The 19,261-nt window shown below is 35.0% G+C and overlaps 2 protein-coding genes across 4 annotated transcripts in view; one reads left to right on the top strand and one right to left on the bottom strand.

The window, feature by feature from the left end:
• The window catches only part of si:dkey-12h9.6 (macoilin), a 13,440-nt gene extending 9,887 nt beyond the window's left edge, over positions 1-3,553 (top strand). For all 3 annotated transcript variants that reach the window (XM_051875428.1, XM_051875426.1, XM_051875427.1), the window contains exon 11: positions 1,934-3,553. In XM_051875428.1, coding sequence (XP_051731388.1) covers positions 1,934-2,121 — 188 coding nt within the window. In that variant the 3' untranslated portion in view covers positions 2,122-3,553. The remainder of the gene's footprint in view (positions 1-1,933) is intronic.
• On the bottom strand, positions 3,381-19,261 carry nrbp1 (nuclear receptor binding protein 1). Its single transcript, XM_051875433.1, has 18 exons — positions 18,617-19,261; positions 17,085-17,409; positions 16,776-16,898; positions 14,576-14,677; positions 14,378-14,467; positions 13,843-13,883; positions 13,533-13,627; positions 13,351-13,434; positions 13,185-13,243; positions 12,995-13,093; positions 11,568-11,700; positions 11,374-11,461; positions 11,231-11,281; positions 10,965-11,100; positions 10,703-10,756; positions 10,552-10,615; positions 9,436-9,491; positions 3,381-4,969 (listed from the first exon to the last, which is right to left on the bottom strand). Exons 2-18 carry the CDS (start codon positions 17,322-17,324, stop codon positions 4,874-4,876), a joined length of 1,611 nt encoding a protein of 536 aa, XP_051731393.1. The 5' UTR covers positions 17,325-17,409; positions 18,617-19,261; the 3' UTR covers positions 3,381-4,873.

Here is a 19,261-nt window from a genome sequence, read left to right as displayed (position 1 = left end):
TACTTGTAAAATTTAAAATGATTGATTAAAATGATTAAAAATGATTAAAAACACAGTTTATTGTTTGTTCATGATGGTTCAAAGTGCATTAATAAATCTGATTTAAGAAAAATTAGAAACTATGATATAGAGATATTATATAGACATATTGTTATAGAAACATTGTTAAAGTCCCCCTGTAGTCAATAATTTTATCATTCTTTTAAACGTTTATTCCTGTGGAAAAATAAAAAATGTCTTCATGCTTTAAAATAGCTTGAATGTAACTCTACACCCTTGCCTCATTTAATATTCGTGGATCAATGAATATGCAAATTAGCCCCACTTCCACTCTCTCACACCAGCTCAGAGATCCACTCGGTCAACTTACTGAGGTAAACGCTGCACAATGTTATCACTCTTTACAACGTTGCAGTGTTAATTTCGTTGACGAATAATTTTCGTCATAATTTTCGTTAACGACATTTTTTCAAGGACGAAAACGAGACGACTAAATAAAAATGCGTTTTGAATGACTAAAACTATGACTAAAATCTACTCTAATTTTCGTCAACAAATAAAAACGAGACGAAAATGATAGAGGGACGATTTGGGACGATATCCAGTCAGGACTACTGTCCTGTGTGGAAGATGCGCACATTTGAAGTGTAACGTGCTGATCTAACCGCGGGAAAACGTGGCGCTGTTGCGCGCTCTACAGGCTCACGCAGCAGCACTTCAGAAAACACGCAATTAATAAATAGCGCACATTTATGCCAAGCGATTGCTTATGAGCTAATGTTGATGAATTATGACAATGATTACTATACAATGTTTATACGGTAATATGTTTTAGACGGTTGTAAGAACACATATTTTGTTTCCCTCACCTGAACTTAAATGAGCAGCCTGCAACTACAGTACAGACCGCAGACATTTCAGAACAAGATTCGGGATGGTTTATTATTATTTTTTACCCTGGTCATTATTGTTATTTTGTTTACACAATAAACTGTATTTAACTTAATTTAATTTCTATTTAATTCATAGTAAACTACAGTATCTTCTGTCACAGGAAGGAAAGACTAAGAACATTATTTGACACATTATTCAATATATTTTACAAGTATAAGGGTTATTATAGTTAACTAAACCTAAAACCATAAAAAAAAACTTCATTACTTGAAATAAACGTTAACTGAAATAAAAAAAATAAATATATAAAAAATGTAAACTTATTTTATTTCATCGTTACTATGATTAACCTTTTGCTTGACAACGTTATCAAACAGCTAATAATGTGTTGCTAATGTTACACAAACCATGTTCCTGTGAATCACATGTTCGGTTCTAACAATCAGTATCCTTACAAACGCTTTAAACAACTCAGAACGTCGGTGGAGAAAGGCATATATTTCATCATAACATCGTATAATATACAGCATACACCTGCCATATTGCTAAATCTACACGATTTTCCATATCAGCAGAAAAATATACCGGGATAACCTGGCTTCTCTTGAGAATCTCCTGCTAGTTCGCTGTTAATAATATGCTAAAGCCCGTCGGCACGTTGACGTGATTGGTTACAAGGTAGTTTGTGATGTCACAGACACCAGCGATTTCAAACCGCGGGTCTTTTTTCACTGCAGTTTTAAAGAGAAAATACTCAGCAATGGTGTTGACATATAAATTTGCACATGGTTTGTCTTAAAGCATATTAAAAACACCACATAGACATATAAACATTAAAAACTTGATTTTCACCACAGGGGGACTTTAATTGTTAGTTCATGTTAAGTAATGTAGTTAATGTTAACAAATTTGTCTGTTAAAGACAAAACTGTATAGAATGTTAGTATAATAATATAATATAAATCACTAAATTAATATAAAATGATTATTGGCTTGTTGGTCACAATATTAATATCTGTTTTACTGTCTTTCTTTACAGTTAAAATTTTGAAACAAGACCACGAGGTTAAAGAAATGAAGCAGAAGCTTGCTGAAGCGATGGCCGTGGCTCCAGGTATGTCGTACATGACCCCGAGGTCCTCTATGCCTCAGTATCTAAAGTTCTTCAACTCTGAGCGCTACATGCTGAATCCCAGAGCACTCATGTACCAGTGTCTTAAGAAATAAGACCTGCGAGGACAAATCGGATGGCTTTTGAAGGACTGTTTTGACTCGACATTCCAAACACGGCCGCATCTCTGCTTAAAGGTTTGCCTGAAAACTTTGCCTTTTGACAATGCCAACAGCCTCTGGTGAGTCTACGGCTGTATTTACTGATTTCAGCAGAGACACTGATGCTGGTTATAGTTGACCTTGCTTTGAGCCAAGATTAATTCCAGATGAAATCAAAGTTGACTGTAAATACATTGTTGACCAGCGGATGACCATCGAATGCTGAGCAAACCGCTGCAAGCTGCATAGACGGCAAGATATCAGTATGAAAAAAAAAAGTGTGAACTTGATGAGGAGCACAGTTCATCATGAGGACAGGATATCCTGTGTTGGGTGTAAAACGAAGAGGCTCTTCTTCAGCCATGACAATAACAGGCCAATGCCTCACTTGGTCATTCTGTGCCTCATTATTTATGTGAATTCAATTTATATAACAAGCCAATATCAAATGTAAGTCAGTATGTGAATATTTGAGTGCTTTGTACTGTTTTGTATTCTTTTTACATTACACACATTATACAGAATTGACCAACACCCAAAAAAAAATGTTTGTAGGTTTTAATGTTTTTGAAATCGTTGCCTTTTTTATGTATCAATGGGATGTTTTTTATGAGAAGTTTATTTTTCTGGCTTGACATACTTTTTTTTTTTTTTCTTCTTTTTTTTTCCCTAAACCAAAATGAAATAATGGTTTAATTTTGTAATTCTACTTGTTGGTCTGCATGCCAATTTATGTAAAATGATTGTTTTGGACAAAAAAAGAAAAAAGAAAAAGATTTTGATGTCTAATTGTGCATTTGTGCAAGGGCTGTTTTCTTCCAATAATTCTGGGAGCAGTAATAAAGTCATTTTCAATGATAATTTTGTATTCTTTTCCATACGATTTTCTGACAGAAGCCACTTAAAAATGAAAATTCTGTCATTCACTCTCAAGGTTGTTCTAAACCCATGTGAATTTATTCCTTCTGTGGAACACATAATGAAAATTAATGGGTTTCAGTGTTTTTGGACCCCATTGACTTCTACTGTATGGACAAAAACGGTTAAAACTTTCTTCAAAATATATATTGTTTGTATTCTGCAGAAGAAAGTCAGTCATACAAGTTTTGAATGTCATGATGAATTTTGGGTGAACTATCCTTTTAATATCGTATTCAGGAGATGAAATAAAATCCTAATAATTCCAAATGACACAAAATACAAAAGACAAAGAATGGAAGTACCCCGTCTCTCATCTTTATATCAAGAAATGGTGCAACTTTGAAAAGAGAGGTTAACAGAGTAAAAGCAGTTATGAGTTTCTGAATGTTCTGCGTGAGACAAAGCCTGTTGTTTCTTTCAAAACAACTACATAGCTGGTCTGGATTAACAAAAAAAAAAAAACAAACATTGATTTGGTGTGCTTTTCAGGCATCGTTGCCACTCCACTATCTCATATCTGAACTTGTACCATTTTTATAACTGAAAAGAAACAAACTTCTCAATGTGTCAGTAAAAGAAAATGTTTGTTAAACCACATTTCATGCATAATTTCAAATTTGCTGCTTGTAACAGACAGATGTTGATGTACCATAGAGGTGAATATGAAATTTATTGCCATCAACATAAAATGAATCAGTGCAAACTGCTTGTTTGGATTGAAATGATGCTGCCAAACAAACGCACCACCAGAAACCCCAGGAGTTTTAATATACTGCAAATATGCCAAAAAAAAAAAATGTTACAGTATATTAGCATGCAGACCGGTTCAGAAAGAAACAACAATACAGGATCTGCACAATGAAAAAAGGAATAATACAATATGTTTGTCAGTCTATGGGTCTTCTGAACATGGATTGATTGTGTCTCTGTTAAAAGGCACATTTTAACACGTCTGGTGCACTGTAGATAATTTCTTTATAATGAAACTCATAACTGTGTCACATACAGGGGAAAAAGACAAGTCAAAATCAAATCAAGTGCCCTTCTCTTAGAAACAATAAAATGAAAACTTACAGCATACATTCACAGGTAATAAAGGGGGAGAAAAACAGCCGCCACAATGATGAAAGTGAAACGCTTGAAAATAGACCATACGCATAGAGATAAATAATCTGTTTGCTTTTTCGATGCTTCGAGAACCCCTTTCCTTTCACAGTCGTCATAGATCTTGCATTGCAGACCAAAGTTAACCACAATTAATGTGTGCCTTAAAAGGTACAACAAAGACAGTGTTATTTGGTAATTTCAAAATAACACAACGCATTCCCCTTGCAATAAAAAAAGAATAAATGAATGTTTGAAAGGGTGAATAAAAGACCATGAAAGATGCATGTGATGTGCCTAAAAAGACAACAAAAAGGATTTGCTAAAGTGCAAACCAGAAGTAACCAATCCCACACATACCGAAAGCAAAAATGTTCCAAAATACAGCTCGTAATACTGATTTAAATAATAACAGAGTCATTTTTTTCTTCTTTTAAAACAGAGAAGCAGACTGCTACACTGACAGAATAAATGTACACGGGAACCATCAGCCAACACCTAAAGTGGTGTGAAGAACAGAGCGCAGGGGTCGTTTTCTTTTTGAGGCTCGGTTCGAGGCGTTCTGATCCCTCCCCACAAAGCTCGAACACAATCCTCTGAGTGATGAAGCGCTAGAGTCCCGTCCCGTCCCGTGCATGAAGATAAAGGATGGTGGAGAGGAGCTGGCAGTTTCGACCCTCCGCTATGAGGACACGGTCACAGGATTCAGAGAGCCGTTACGGCTGTAGAATCTAGAGAAGGCCTCCTCCAGCACAGTAGTGAGACGTGGCTGATCCCCCTTGAGAGAGAGACACCAAAATTTTAAACAAAAGTGGAGCAGAAAACGAAAAATCAAATTAAAAAAAATAAAAATGGTAAAACACAATAAGATAAACTTAATATAAAAAAAAAAAAAAAAATTACAATTTAAAAAAATATTAATTTTTGTTGTTGTTTTCCATCTTTAACCCTTTAAAACCTATGCGAGCATGTTTGCGTGTCTCTGTTTAAGAGCCAATAGAAACTGAAACTAAATAGGTAGCACAATAATTCCTTTTTGCATACAAAATCCGAGACGTTACACATTTAGATCAAGCCTCCAGCATGCTCCTGTTGCGTTGTTTCCACCCTAATGAGTCTGCACAAATTGCGTAATATGCCTTTACAACAAAAACAGCACACAGGCACTAAGTGAAAATAACTATGTAGATTTCACGTGGCGTTTTTGCTCTTAACTTAACGGAAAATGCACAGATAGTAGAAAATGGCACATTATTTACAGCAGATTCTCGCAATTAAAAAGAGCCAAAAATCAACAATCCATTGTGTCCATCACGAGATATTACTCACAGAGTGATGTAAAATACTTTAAAATACTAAAAAACATGTCTCTCGTCTTTCTGGGATGCAATGTTCCCGGAACCGTTGTTTTCCAATGTGGAATAACAAAATAGATATCATTTTAATGCATCTTAACATTTTGATCAACTCTTAAAAGAGTGCTGAGAAGTCCCTATAAACCGGAGTGTACCGCCTGCGGGCGCCACCTAGCAATGAAAAAAATAATTATATTTTTCAAAATTACTGCCTTGATCAACACAAAATATATGTCATTTGATATCACCAATTCGATTAACTCCTAAGTAGTGCAGAGTTATTTGCGGATAAATAGAAAATTTAAATCATGAGAATCTGCAGTAAATAATGATTTTTTTGAGTCCAAAATCAACAATCGTCATGGAGGCACAATTTTAAAAATGCCCATTAGTGGGCCTCAAGGGCTAAACAAAAACACAAAAGTGTTAATTTCGTTAACAAAATCTATGACAAAAAATGTTCGTCAAAGTTTTTTTACCCTGTCTAAGACAAAACAATGACGAGATAAGGCCATTAAACGATAACTGTGACTGTATGAACATGCAATATTGTTGACAAAATAAGACGAGACTAAAATGTAGTTAAAAGAATGAAAACTTTACAAAAAAACTTAACTGTATTTTTGTTGAAAAAAGATGAGCCAAAAATTTTCAGACTGCTGTACAAGACTTTATTAGGTGAGCGTTCATGTTTGCGGTTGCCAGATATCAACAGCTCAAATCCCCCAATCAGATCATTTCTGTTAAATGGATACGTGCCCAGCTTTTTGCAATCTGGCAACCATTCGCGCGCACTCTCTGCGGAGACACCATGGTCTGAAAACACAGGTATTCTGCTTAAATGAAAAAGTGCCATTCAGTCAGTCTGTGTTGTGTCATGGATCTCGACTGTATTGTTTGCGATTGTGGTTGCTGATTGTACTTAAGCAACCTCTGTGTGGCAATATGTACTTTTTTTTTTTTTTGTCGTTGTTTTAATAGAGAAGCATTAATGCAACTTGGAATTATTGGAATTACTATTAGGAATTTCTGTTTGTTTTACCAGTTTTCATAATCTAGACAGGGCGAGTGTATATCTAAAGTCTTTGGAGTTTAGAATTGATAGGCTTTAATAAATCTATACACTAGAGGAGGTAAAATAAACCATGCATATGAATCGATATTCTGTTGATTTGTGCTTATTGGTGAAAGAGCAACTTCTGATGAAATATAAAAATAAATTTCCAAAATGACAATCACCGCAATTATAATTGAGCAAATTAATATTTTTTTTTTATCATTTTAATCATTATAAAGTATGACGAAAACGTGCAAGTTTCCGTTGACTAAAACGATCAGACATTTAGTTGACAAACTTTTTAGTCAAGACTAAAACATTTAGTTGAAGAAAAAAAAAAAAAACACAGGAAAAGGTTGACTAAATATGATAACTAAAAGTTACATTTGACACAGGACTAAGACTAAATTTAAAAAAAAATAGCTGACAAAATTAACACTAGTTCCAAATGCTTTTGATTACTTTATGCTATCACCACAAAATTTGATCCAGATGCAGCTCACATGTAGGAGAGCATCACCTTAAAAAAAAAATCCTGCCTTATTTCCTTCCTGAACTATTGCATGTCAAATAAAATATGTCAAATTATAATAAAAATTATATATTTTTTGTATTGCATCAGCAGTTTCTCAGCATGAGAATGTTCAAATGTAATGTAATTTATATTTTCTAAATCAAATGATACCTACTTTTGGTTCTCCTTGCTATAGTTTTGGAGTCTTGTTAGTCAGAAAAAAACAACTCTAAACAACTCTAAAAATGCCTTCAGGTCTTAAAGGGTTAAGGGAACTTATATAAAAAAAAAAAAGTGATTAATAAAGTTTCAAATTAGTAAAGGTGTAGGCACAACTGAAATCTCAGGTACACATTTCCCTTGTATAGATTAAATCATGTAAACAAAAAGAACAAAAAAAAAAAAAAAAAGTGTATTTACAAAGCTGAATTAACTACTGTTCAGTGTCAGGTATTATGATAAAGGCAGAGAGAGATTAAATAAGAAGAATGCTGGAATTACACAGATGGTACACCAGCATCCCTCGCAAAAGTGCCAAATCAGGCAGATGACAATACCGATGAGAAGAACTGAGAAAATTCCTTCTATATAGTCAAAAGCAATGACTGCTCATTGAGGGTACATTTACACGACAGCGATGTACTAAAAACAGAAAAGTTTTTTCTTTGCATTTTTTTTTTTTTTTCACGTACAGGCGACAACATTGTCAAAACGATCCTCATTCACACGGATCTGTGAAAACGACTAAAAATGCTGTATTATGCTGCCAGGCCAGTAGTTGGCAATGTCAAAAACTACACGCCTATAGACGCATTACGCATGATGTCACAGTTTTCAAAAATTCACGTTTTTGTAGTTTACATGGAAATGATAGTATAGTTTTCAAAAACTTGCACTTTGAAACCTGTTCACGTTTTCAGGCCCCCAAAACGCGGTTGACATGTAAATGAACAGCCAAAACGCATAAAAAGTTTTCCATTTTTAGTCGAAAATGGTGTAGTGTAAACGGCCCCTGAGACTGCAGAGGGAAAATTCATGAAGAAAACTGGCTGTGAACAGCAGCAAACTAACAAAAAGCCATGGTAGTAGAGATGGTAAAGCTGCCGTATGCTAATATTCACTAGCGCTATAATGCCAAGCCCTATTGTGGTATTCTCTGTGAGAGGTCTGCCTCTGGTTTGTGCATTAACAGAGAAACTTTTCATGTCTGTTTTTTGGGTTCAGCTAATCCATGGACTCCACTTTGTGTGCTGTTTTTCTGATTAGCTCACAGCGTTTGTCTTTTCTCCTATATCACCCTTCCAGGAATCAGCCAAGGCTGATCCAAAAATTTCCTCAAGCAACTGAATTATTGATTGGAAACATTTTATTATGAATGTTGGCACTAACGCTTTGAAAAGAAAAGAAAAAAAAAAAAAAAAAAACCTTTTGTAATTTGAACCTGGTGACAAATGTTTTAAAATTGGCCAGAACATTGAGTGATCTCACAATACTGAATAAACACAGTAACCATACCAACACTGAAACCGAAAACATCACTTGAAAGTTTTTGGATTAACATCATTTCTCACACTTCATTGTCTCTGAATCTGTTCTGTGACTGATGAGTTTGGCTCAACTATATTCATTTTCATAGTCTAAGAGACATGATTTTGGCCATAACTTCGACAAATGCCCATACAAATAGTGCAATGTCACCATCTTGGGCAAAGAAATAAAGAATTACATCAGTAGTGTGAAAAATTACACAGTTAACATTCTGCCTAAAAAAATGACCAAAACAGGAACTAATCTAAATGAAATACACACTTCATCACATAAAAATACACTACCGTTCAAAAGTTTGGGGTCTAAGATTTTTTTTTTTTTTTTTTATGTTTTTGAAAGAAGTCCCTTCGGCACACCAAGGCTGCATTTATTTGATCAAAATACTGAATAAAAAAAGTAATATTGTGAAATTTTATTACAATTCAAAATAACTTTTCTGTTTGAATATATTTAAAATATTCCTATGATGGAAAATCTGGATTTTCAGCTTCATTACTCCTATAGTCTTCAGTGTCACATGATCCTTCAGAAATCATTCTAATATGCTTATTTGGTGCTCAAAAACATTTCTTATGATCAATGTTGAAAACAGTAGAGCTGCTTAATATTTTTGTGGAAACCTTGATACTTTTTATTTTTAAGCATTTATCTGAAATAGAAATCTTTTGTTACAAAATAATCACTTTTGATCATGTTACTTCATAATGCAAGTTACTGAGCCCAAACTTTTGGATGGTAGTGAACATTACATCTTGTGGGAAACTTCTTACCTCACTAATGAAGCCAAGCTGAACCAGTTCCACAGCCAACTCCTGTACATTCTCATCTAACACACACAGAGAACACCATTCTTAAGTTTCAGCAATAAGTCAACAGAAAAGTGCTGTATTTTAACAGTTTACTTTTCTATACTTTTTTTCTTCTTTGTCACTATTATGATTCAATCTGATCCACTTCAGCATATCTGCAGAACTCTTATGTTTTTGTGTCATAATGCCCAAATAAGGACAGCATATGTGCAAATACACATCTATATATGCAAATACACAAATTTGATTTTGAATGCAACTACACAGCCTATTCTTATCAGATTCTTTCCTTTTTTGTGGTGGTACCAAACATCTCTGTTTGATTAAACTGGATGTGAATTCAGGTAGCTTTATAAACATGTTGACCATTGTGACTCTGGACCACAAAACCAGTAACATAAAGCTCAATTTTTTGAAATTGAGATTTATAAATCACCCGAAAGCTGAATAAAGAAGCTTTCCATTGATGTATGGTTTGTTAGGATAGGACAATATTTAGCCAAGATACATACAACGATTTGAAAATCTGGAATCCGAGGGTGCAAAAAAAAAAAAAAAAAAAAAAAAAAAATTATTGAAAAATTTACCTTTAAAGTTGTCCAAATGAAGTCCTTAGCAATACATATCCACTCACAAAAATATTTTAAAATAATTAAATTTTATTTAATTACGGAAAGAAATTTACAAAATATCTTCATGGAATATGATCTTTACTTAATACCCTAATACTTTTTGGCATAAAAGAAAAATTGATAATTTTGACCCATACAATGTACTGTTGGCTATTGCTACAAATATACCCGTGCGACTTATGACTGGTTTTGTGGTCCAGGGTCACAATTCAACTAACTCAGCAAGCTTCTTGATTCTGAGCAAGCTGACTTGAAAGACAAAACCGGCTGTGCTGATGCCCATTATAGTGTCTCCTGCAGCTGAGAATGCAACCCATACTTGTGCTGCATTCTAAACTGCATTCTGACACATTTCAGAACATAATGGCATGTTAAATCAAGCAGTGTAGCTGGAAGCATTTAGATACTTGTGCAGAGTGTGTTTGAGGCCTGATAAAGTACTCACTTGGCGCCAAATCACAACTCAGATGTCGGTTCAGCTTATCTTCCAGTTTTAGCAGTAAGGTCAGCTATAAAAAGAGCAGTGAGGAGTTATGGATACAGAATAAACATCTGACTTGCATCGTTCCAGCAATGAACACGGAAAAAGGGCTTACATGATGTTTCGCTCCTTCCTCCACAGGCTCGATGTTGCACTGCATCTGTACAACCTTAAAGAGAGAGACTATCTTTAACACAAACATATGATGCTAAAATACTGCTAATCCTGTTGGTTTTGACTGTAACCACCCATCTAAACTTGTTTGAGTGGAAAGTAGTAATACACCACACAGAGACAGGGGGAAGGTAAAAAAAAAATGACTTATTCTTAATCATTGATACTCAGTCACCATCTCCTTAAATCAGTCCATTTCTCACCTTCCTGGTCTCCAGCTCTGCAGGCTCAGGCGTAGGCGTTTTGACAGAGGGTGGCACGATGGGAGACTTGACAGTCTCTTGCTGAGGCTGCTGTGGGCAGGGCAAGCCGAAGGCAGTCAATGGATAGATCCCATTCCTACATCACAAGAGCAGCAAACGTTGATATTAAGTTTGTGCTTGTTTTTTGACTTCTTTCTTGACATTTGAATCTGGCTCCATCTAATTTTTTTATTCCAAGACAAATTGGGAAATTCTATTTTTCTCACCTCACATCCTCAAGGAACTTGTCAAGCTCCAAGGCAGGAAACTGTGAGAGTCTGATAGGAAAAGAGACAGGATTACAGAAACCGTTTAGGTTCCAAAAAAGCTATTTCAAAATAAAACCAACGAATCAAAGGAGGAGACTCACTTTAGCTGGACCTCTTTTCTTTCCATAATGACCTGGTTGGGGTCCATGTTCTTGGTAATTTCCTCTAAAGCATTTTCTGCGATCATGTCTAGTAGCCAAAAGCAAATGGTTTCAATATATTTAACATCACTGAATCCCATTCATGAAGGTGACATGAAATGTCTGAATGGTAATGAGATCAGCTCATGACTCACGCTGGTGACTGACGATACAGTGTGCAGCCAGTAGTTTCAAAAGAGGCACTTCAAACAGAGCTTGATGGAAAAGCAGCTCTCTGGCTGTGGGCCTCTTACTGGGGTCCACCTCCAGACACTTCTGAATAAACTCCTAAAACAAACACAAAGAGAAACATGAGACTTTACAATGATTAGTATAAGATTACATCATTAGTATTGCATAAAAAAGGGGATTAGATTCTATAGACACAGTTGGTAAGAGAAGGCTCCGCTCACCCAAGGGGGAAAAAATAACAGTTACCACAGCTACCCATTAATTCTTACAGAGAGAAAAGTTCTTTTGAACTTTCTATTCATGCCATGATTTGACCATGATTTCCACAAAGTTATTAAGCAGCTCAACTGTTTTCAACACTGATAAATATTTCTTGAGTGCCAAATCATTATATTAGAATGATTTCTGAAAGATCACGTGACACTGAAGAGTGGAGTAATAACGGCTGAAAATTCAGCTTTGTCATAACATGAATTAATTGCAACTTATATTAAAATTAGGGCTGTCGTCATATGATATAGGGAAGCTAAATCTATAGGGCAATATCACACGAGTGCTATTTTTGACCTGAACTGCACAAGTGCAAATGCGATATTGATTTTATACAACTGTTCAATAAATAAAAAGTTAATATTGTCATTTTAGACACAATATTGTCTGTTTTTGCTCAGTATTCCTAAAGAAAATATAAAGACAAAGCAGAACTGTACGTCTCCATGCAACACAGCGGCATTTCACATTTGAATCCGCATTTTGAACAAATGATTCAATGGACCATTCATAAAGAGAACCTTTTACTTCACTTCTGAACGAATCAACGAATGACTCAATGACTTAATCGTTAAGACATTTACCGCCACCTACTGGCAGTTTTAGTTTTATATTTAGAGAATAATTTTAATTAAAAAATAATTTCATATTTCCATATTTCAAAATAAATAAATAAAACATTAAAAAGGTATAGTTCACCCAAACTCAACCTCATGGTCCAAAAGTTTGTGTAAATAAATTTTATGTTGAATCAATTAAAATATTTGTTTCTGAAGCTACTTTTTGTAATGTCTATTTGATGTTTTACACAATAATGACTTTAAATCTTACTGACTTTATCTTTTGGAGGTAATTTCTTAGCCAGATTTGATGTGCAATTAATTGCCACATCATGTAATTAGATTAAAAATTTTAATCGCTTGTCAGCCCTAGTTAAAATATAAAACAGCTATTTCACATTGAAATAATATTTCACAATATTACCGTTTTTATATTTGATCAAACTAATGCAGCCTTGATGAGAATTTTTTTTTTTTTTTAAATCCTACCAACTCTTTTTGAATGGCACTGTAATGCAAAGAATTGAACTACTGACATTGTCAACTCAATCTGTACTCACTCTCTGCAGTGGGTCCTCCAGAGACTGAATGGCACTATTAATGGCTTCTTGTGACACATATGAGGACTCTCCATTACTCTGGATTTCCAGCACAGCCATCTACAACAGTGGGAGGAAAAACCTAAATCTCTGGTCTGGTCGAGCTGATACACTGATGAATGATCTGCAGCTCAAAACAAACAGCACTCACCTCTAAGGCGCACATTCCAAAGGAATAGATGTCCACGGCTGTAGTGACACTGGCAACAGCTGAATTGGATGAGGGAAGAGGATAAATCGTACTGTCATTTTTACATAACAAGTGCACTGAAACGACTCTAGAATGAGTTTGAATGCATTTTAAAACCTAGTTTTACCTCCATACTCTGGAGCAAAGAAATGCAAACTCTTCTGTTCCTCCCGACATGTTTTCACATGGTTATTAATGGTGTCTGGGGCCACTACAAAAGAGGAAAAAAAAAAAAAGAAAAAATTTCAGCAACAACACTAAAATGTATAACATTTAAAAAGTCATACTCAACAATGTTCTTTAGCCCACCTGATCCGATTTTGATGAGTCCATTGTGCTGTATGAAAATGGTGTCACAGGTCAGGTTCCCGTGGATAATGGGAGGTTCACATGAATGCAGATAGCTGAAGGAAGAGTGGTGAGAAACGTGAGTGTAATAGGAGCTCTCCACAAGACATATAATGGAACCTCAAAACAAGAGGAAATGCTCAGCTATGACAGGCACAGACAGCATTTCAGGTGCTAATGAGGAATTTTGTCCAACATTTCCAAAAATCTCTCTACATTATTGGCAAACAACAGTATTTTAACAGAGAGAAAGAAAGAAAGGTACACAAACCTTAAGGCAGATAATATCTGAGTGCACCAGCGTTTCCATGCCTAAAAGAGTCCCACAAAGAGTTAATGGTATCCGGGAAGTCAAGCCCACATCTGAGATCATACTATGTCAGGATATTTCATTAATCCCAACTAATACTACACTCAGTTAAACCAAAACGTGACTAATAGTATTACTAATATTTAGGAATGCACCAATCCTATTACTGGAAAAACGGAGAATAAACAGAGACATGAATGCTACGTAAAAATGACTTAAAAGTGTTAAAATAAAATAAACAATGCATTTTGTTTTTATGATGACCTCTGTGATTAACTACTGTTCTGTATTTGATTTTATTATTACCATACCAAAAAGTAAGTATTTGTACTAGTACTCTCTCTCTAAAAGTTTTAAACAAATCTGTTACGGGTCATACTAGTAGTCAACAATGACTAACATTCAAGCAAGAAATTTAAGACAAAAGATACATTTTAGTCTGCGGTACATTGTCTCAACAGGTCTTTTGTCAATAGAAAAATAGCAGCAATCACACCTTTTCATTCATGGTCTTATGATTCTTCTTTGTCTTCTTTAGAAACTGCTTCAGGCTCCCAGAAGACATGTACTCTGTGATGAAAATAACCTGAAGGGGGTAACAAAAAAAAAAAAAATCTTCTGATTGAAAAAAAATAAAAATCCAAAAATTGCACTTTTTTTTTTTTTTTTTTTTTACTGCTATTACATTTCTTACCCTGGCTCTGTTCTCCTTCACATCAGCCCAGTACTTGTGAAACTTCACTATATTCAGATGTTCCAGCTGGATGAGGTTATCAAACACTGCTTTCACTTTTTCCTGAGTAATATAAAAAGAAAAGTAGATTTACCAGGAAACCTTCCTATATGTAACACAACATCTAGATGAATAGGTTATTATAATAAAATACAGAACTCTTACTTTATTATTTCAATATACAATAACAAATCATGTAAAAGATCAGTGCTTTTTATGGCTGGACTCAATGCACTAGTCACATGTGCTTATGGGAAATGGAATCAGCAATGTAGATGGCAAAGCCTGTCAAAACGCAACCTCTAAAATTACTTATTGAATTCCACGATGAGCGTCTGCCAAGCAGAGCGGATCGCAGTATGTGGATGGGCCAAACAGATGGCTGTCCACGACTCTATGCCAGGCAATAATGAATCGAGTTTGATTAAAAGTGCTCACAGGCAATGAAAGAGTGAAGTATGCTATATTAAAAAGAGCAGAATGACCTTTTTAATATTTGAACATTCAAGAAGTAAGAGTTACATAACCACAGAAAAGGTTTTCTTAAATAGTTTTCATGAAAGCTCTGAGTGAGAATGCTGTTTCAATAAAAGCTTGGCAGCAAACAGGTCAGACCACTTTGTGTAAGGAGCTTACTCCCAGAAATGAAGGCAAGCACACTCATTCTGTGAAGCAATCAAGCTGTCCTAACACTCTCATAATAGTTAAATAATCATTGGTATTGCTAATTCACAGATTAACATGTTAGTAAGCATGAACACAGGAAGCGATACAGCTGAATCTGTGGCTAAGTAGAGACAATAAAAAACAGTGAATATTATGCTTACTTAAATAAGTTTAGCAAGATATTTGAAATAAAGTGTTTGTGTAACTAACAGCAAACCATCAGTTCATTCATATCGGCTAAGATATGAATTGAAGATTTTTTTAATGTTTTTGAAAGAAGTCTCTAATGCTCACAAAGGCTGCACATTTGATCAAAAATACAGTAAAAACACTAATTGTTATATATATATATATATATATATTTATTTTAGGGATGCACCGATATGATTTTTTGGGGCCGATACCGATATTAACAAACAATTATTGGCCGATACCGATATCTGATATTTTGTCAGGTACAGAAATAAAGTCATCAAATGTAAAATAGCACTGCATATTCTTCACTGTATAAATTAAATACATATTAATCGTTCTTTATTCCATCAGACTTTATTGTGATTAATCTTCTCATTTGTTTTTGTATACATTTAAATATTTTTGTAAGTTTAAATATGTATGAGATCTGCACTCTCTCCTAAGGCATAAGATCTGTATGTATTTTTTAAACTGTTAGTTGTAATAAGTGCTTTGAGTAATTCGCTGTATGTGGATGATAATGCATTGGAGAGAGAGAGAGAGAGAGAGAGAGAGAGAGAGTTTAATGCGCACTTCCTGTGTTCTGTAATGTTAAGCTTTTGTGGTGATTTGTTTGGAGTGAAAACAGACGCAATAAACTTAATAAAACATCAGTAAAATTTTGGTCAACATTCAGATGGGGTCCGCTACACTTATGAAAGTTACAAAAGTTATTTAGTCAAGAATAGTGTGTGATCTCTAGGATTAGCAACAGTCATTATACAGCTCCGTGCCTTCGCGCAGTTAATTTATAAACCATCGGTTTGTTTTATCGGCCTTTTTCCTGCTACAGCCGATATGCCGAAGGTTGTAAATTGAGTAAATATCGGCGGCCGATACATCGGTGCATCCCTAATATATATATATATTTTTAAAAATATTTTAAAATGTCATTATTTCAGCAGCCATTACTTCAGTCTTCAGTGTCACATGATCCTTCAACAATCATTCTAATACGCTGATTTGGTGCTAAAGTAAAATTTCTTATTATTTTTTAATTTTATTTCTTCTTATTAGTGTTTAAATAAAAACAGATTTGCTGCTTAATATTTTTGTGGAAACCGTGACTTTTTTTCCCAGGATTCTTTGATGAATAGAAAGTTCAAAAGTACAGCATTATTTAAAAAATGGGAATCTTTTGTAACATTATAAATGTCTTTATTTTCACTTTACTAAAATTTCCTCATTGAAAATTCAGCCAGAAAACAGTAGACTTCATAAAACCGGCAACTGCAAATCTTCATAAAGCAGGCAGTTTTACCTCTTGTAGTTTGAAGTTCTTCCGCTCAGAAAACATGACCTCATTCCACACCACCTCCACACCCTCCTCGGTGTCCATGGCAAGGTAAGCATTGTCAATACCTGGGACGTTGCGCTGGTTAACCTGTAGGGGGGATTTTTTATTTAAATGCAAAAACTCATCAGGATTCCAAGATTCTGCAAAGAATGTATATAAAATCCCCTCAAATAAAAATGATAGTTTTGTTTTAATATCGTCATTTAGCAGATGCGAGCATTATCAGTGAATAAAGACTCTACACATAAAGCTATTGAAAGACTTTGAATATACCTCCTCTCTCCGTTTCTGCCAGCGTCCACAGGGGCTTTCCTCCAGAATCTCAGATTCATCTTCGCTCTCCTCCTCTTCATCCTCAGTTGCAGGTGGTGCTGGCTGTGCTACTGTGGACACTGGGGGAGACACCGATGAAACCGCCTGGCCGGTAGGTGGCGAGGCTGTGGACTCAGACTTCGTGTCCATTGTGGATGCAGAGGCAGGCGCAGCGTTTTGCTTTCCTTCTTCTGACATCATTGACTGATAACTGAAAGCCCTGTCCTGAACCGCCACAGGAAAAGAAGTCTGGCTGACTCACACCTCGAGGTCAGGAGGCAGAGAGCTGTAAAATCAGGAGTGATTCAAGAATATAAACTCTAAATCATAAACAGTATTGAAATGTATTAAAGACAAATATTATTAAGGTAACGCATTACAATAAGGTCACATTTGTTAATGCATTAACTAACATGAACTAACAATTAACAATATATTTTTGCAACATTTATAAACCTTTATTAATGTTTGTTAATAAAAATATTCATCTTCATGTTAGTTCACAGTCACACAGTGGATTAATATTATTAACAGATAGAACTTTTGATCTTAAAAATATAGGCCTATTGGTAAATGTTGAGATTAACATGAACTAACATTACTAAATGCTGTAGAAGTATTGTAAAATGTTAATTCATGTTAACTAATGTTAACAAATGAAATCCTTTTGTAAACTGTTACCAATACTAATATTATAAAAGAATAATATTAAATATCTTCAATAGATGAAATATCATTAGTTACAAAATTTAATTCAGTTAAAAGTTATTTTCTCCTTTAGATAAATTCAATCAAAATTCATGGTTCCCAAAACTTTTGACCAATTCTGATTGCCCCATGACATTTGCAGTTGTATATATTTTTAAAAAATAATCTGGATAGACTGCAAATATAAAGTAAAGCTATCTGTTATAATATTTATTCACTATATAAATTTCCATGACTTTTTTGTTATTGTTATAGATTTTCCATGAATGTAGGAACCCTGAAAATTGAAAGTACAGTGAGATTAGACTGTTTAACTGTTATATGGTGTCCCATGTAAATTGTACTTTGTCTCTTTCTCTCTCTCTCTCTGAATATATAAAATTAAATATTTTGCATTTTGAATGTGCCCAAATCTCAAAAGAGGGAACCCTCAAAACACTTTAACTCTAAAATACAACAAACTAAGAGCAGCAGGAACTTAAATTACTAGCTTTTAGGGGACAACTTGTCAGTTTCAGCTGAACACTATGAGCAGTAAGGCAAATTCTATCTCCAAACCTGGACAAGACTGTAACAGCTGCTGAGGTGTGAGCAGATAGACGCTTTAGTCATGTTTACATTATTTCTCTCCTCACAGTCCTGTCCTCAATTCAACCCAGGCCACAGTTTATGCTCAAGCATTCAAAATGTTCAAGCATTCTCTCCCACCTCATTGATAAGAAACAGACACAACAAATACAACATCTTGCTCCCCATCATATAAACTGCAATGTTGGTTATCTTACTTTAGTTTATCCTGGGATGAGCGGCGTCGCCAGCTCGCCGGAAGCAGCTAACCGTCGGTAGCTGAGGACACGGAGGAGGAAAATCCTCAGACAATAAGAAAAAAACGATAAATTTTTTAAACGATATGAGTCCGTGCAGGGGGTCAGCTCTCGATGGTAGAGTTAGAGGTTCACAGAAATACCAAGATATGAAATGACGGTTTAATTTCCCCTTAGCGGAGTGAGATAGAAGCTAGCAGCGCAGCTCCGCGGCCTCCGGAGCCTTCGCGTATATTATATCTAAAAAATAATTTCCTTGGGCGATATGGTCAATGTTAAATTAAGTAATCAAAAGATCAAAAGTGTCGGACCAGTAAAATAAGCTAAGACAGAAATACAAATATTAATGTCTATCAGGTTAGATGCGTTTTGTCTGTTAGCCGCGGATGCTACACTCCAGGATATTCGCGTTCTTCACTCAAGTCTTCACGGAACGATTCGTTTCTCCCAAAAACACTTAAATATTCTGACACGAACGGACTTAAATTAATTAAACAGCGATATCCCTTAAAAAAAAAAAGCTACACGTAAATGACGACAGCTCCGAGTTTTATGATAACTGTAAGCCGTTGCTTATTCCTACATGAACCACTCCGTCGTTTATGT

The sequence above is a fragment of the Ctenopharyngodon idella genome, chromosome 20 (assembly GCF_019924925.1).
Source record: "Ctenopharyngodon idella isolate HZGC_01 chromosome 20, HZGC01, whole genome shotgun sequence".
NCBI classification, from domain to species: Eukaryota; Metazoa; Chordata; class Actinopteri; order Cypriniformes; family Xenocyprididae; genus Ctenopharyngodon; species Ctenopharyngodon idella.
Note: the sequence above shows the minus strand (reverse complement) of the source record. Positions and strands in the feature narration are given on the sequence as shown.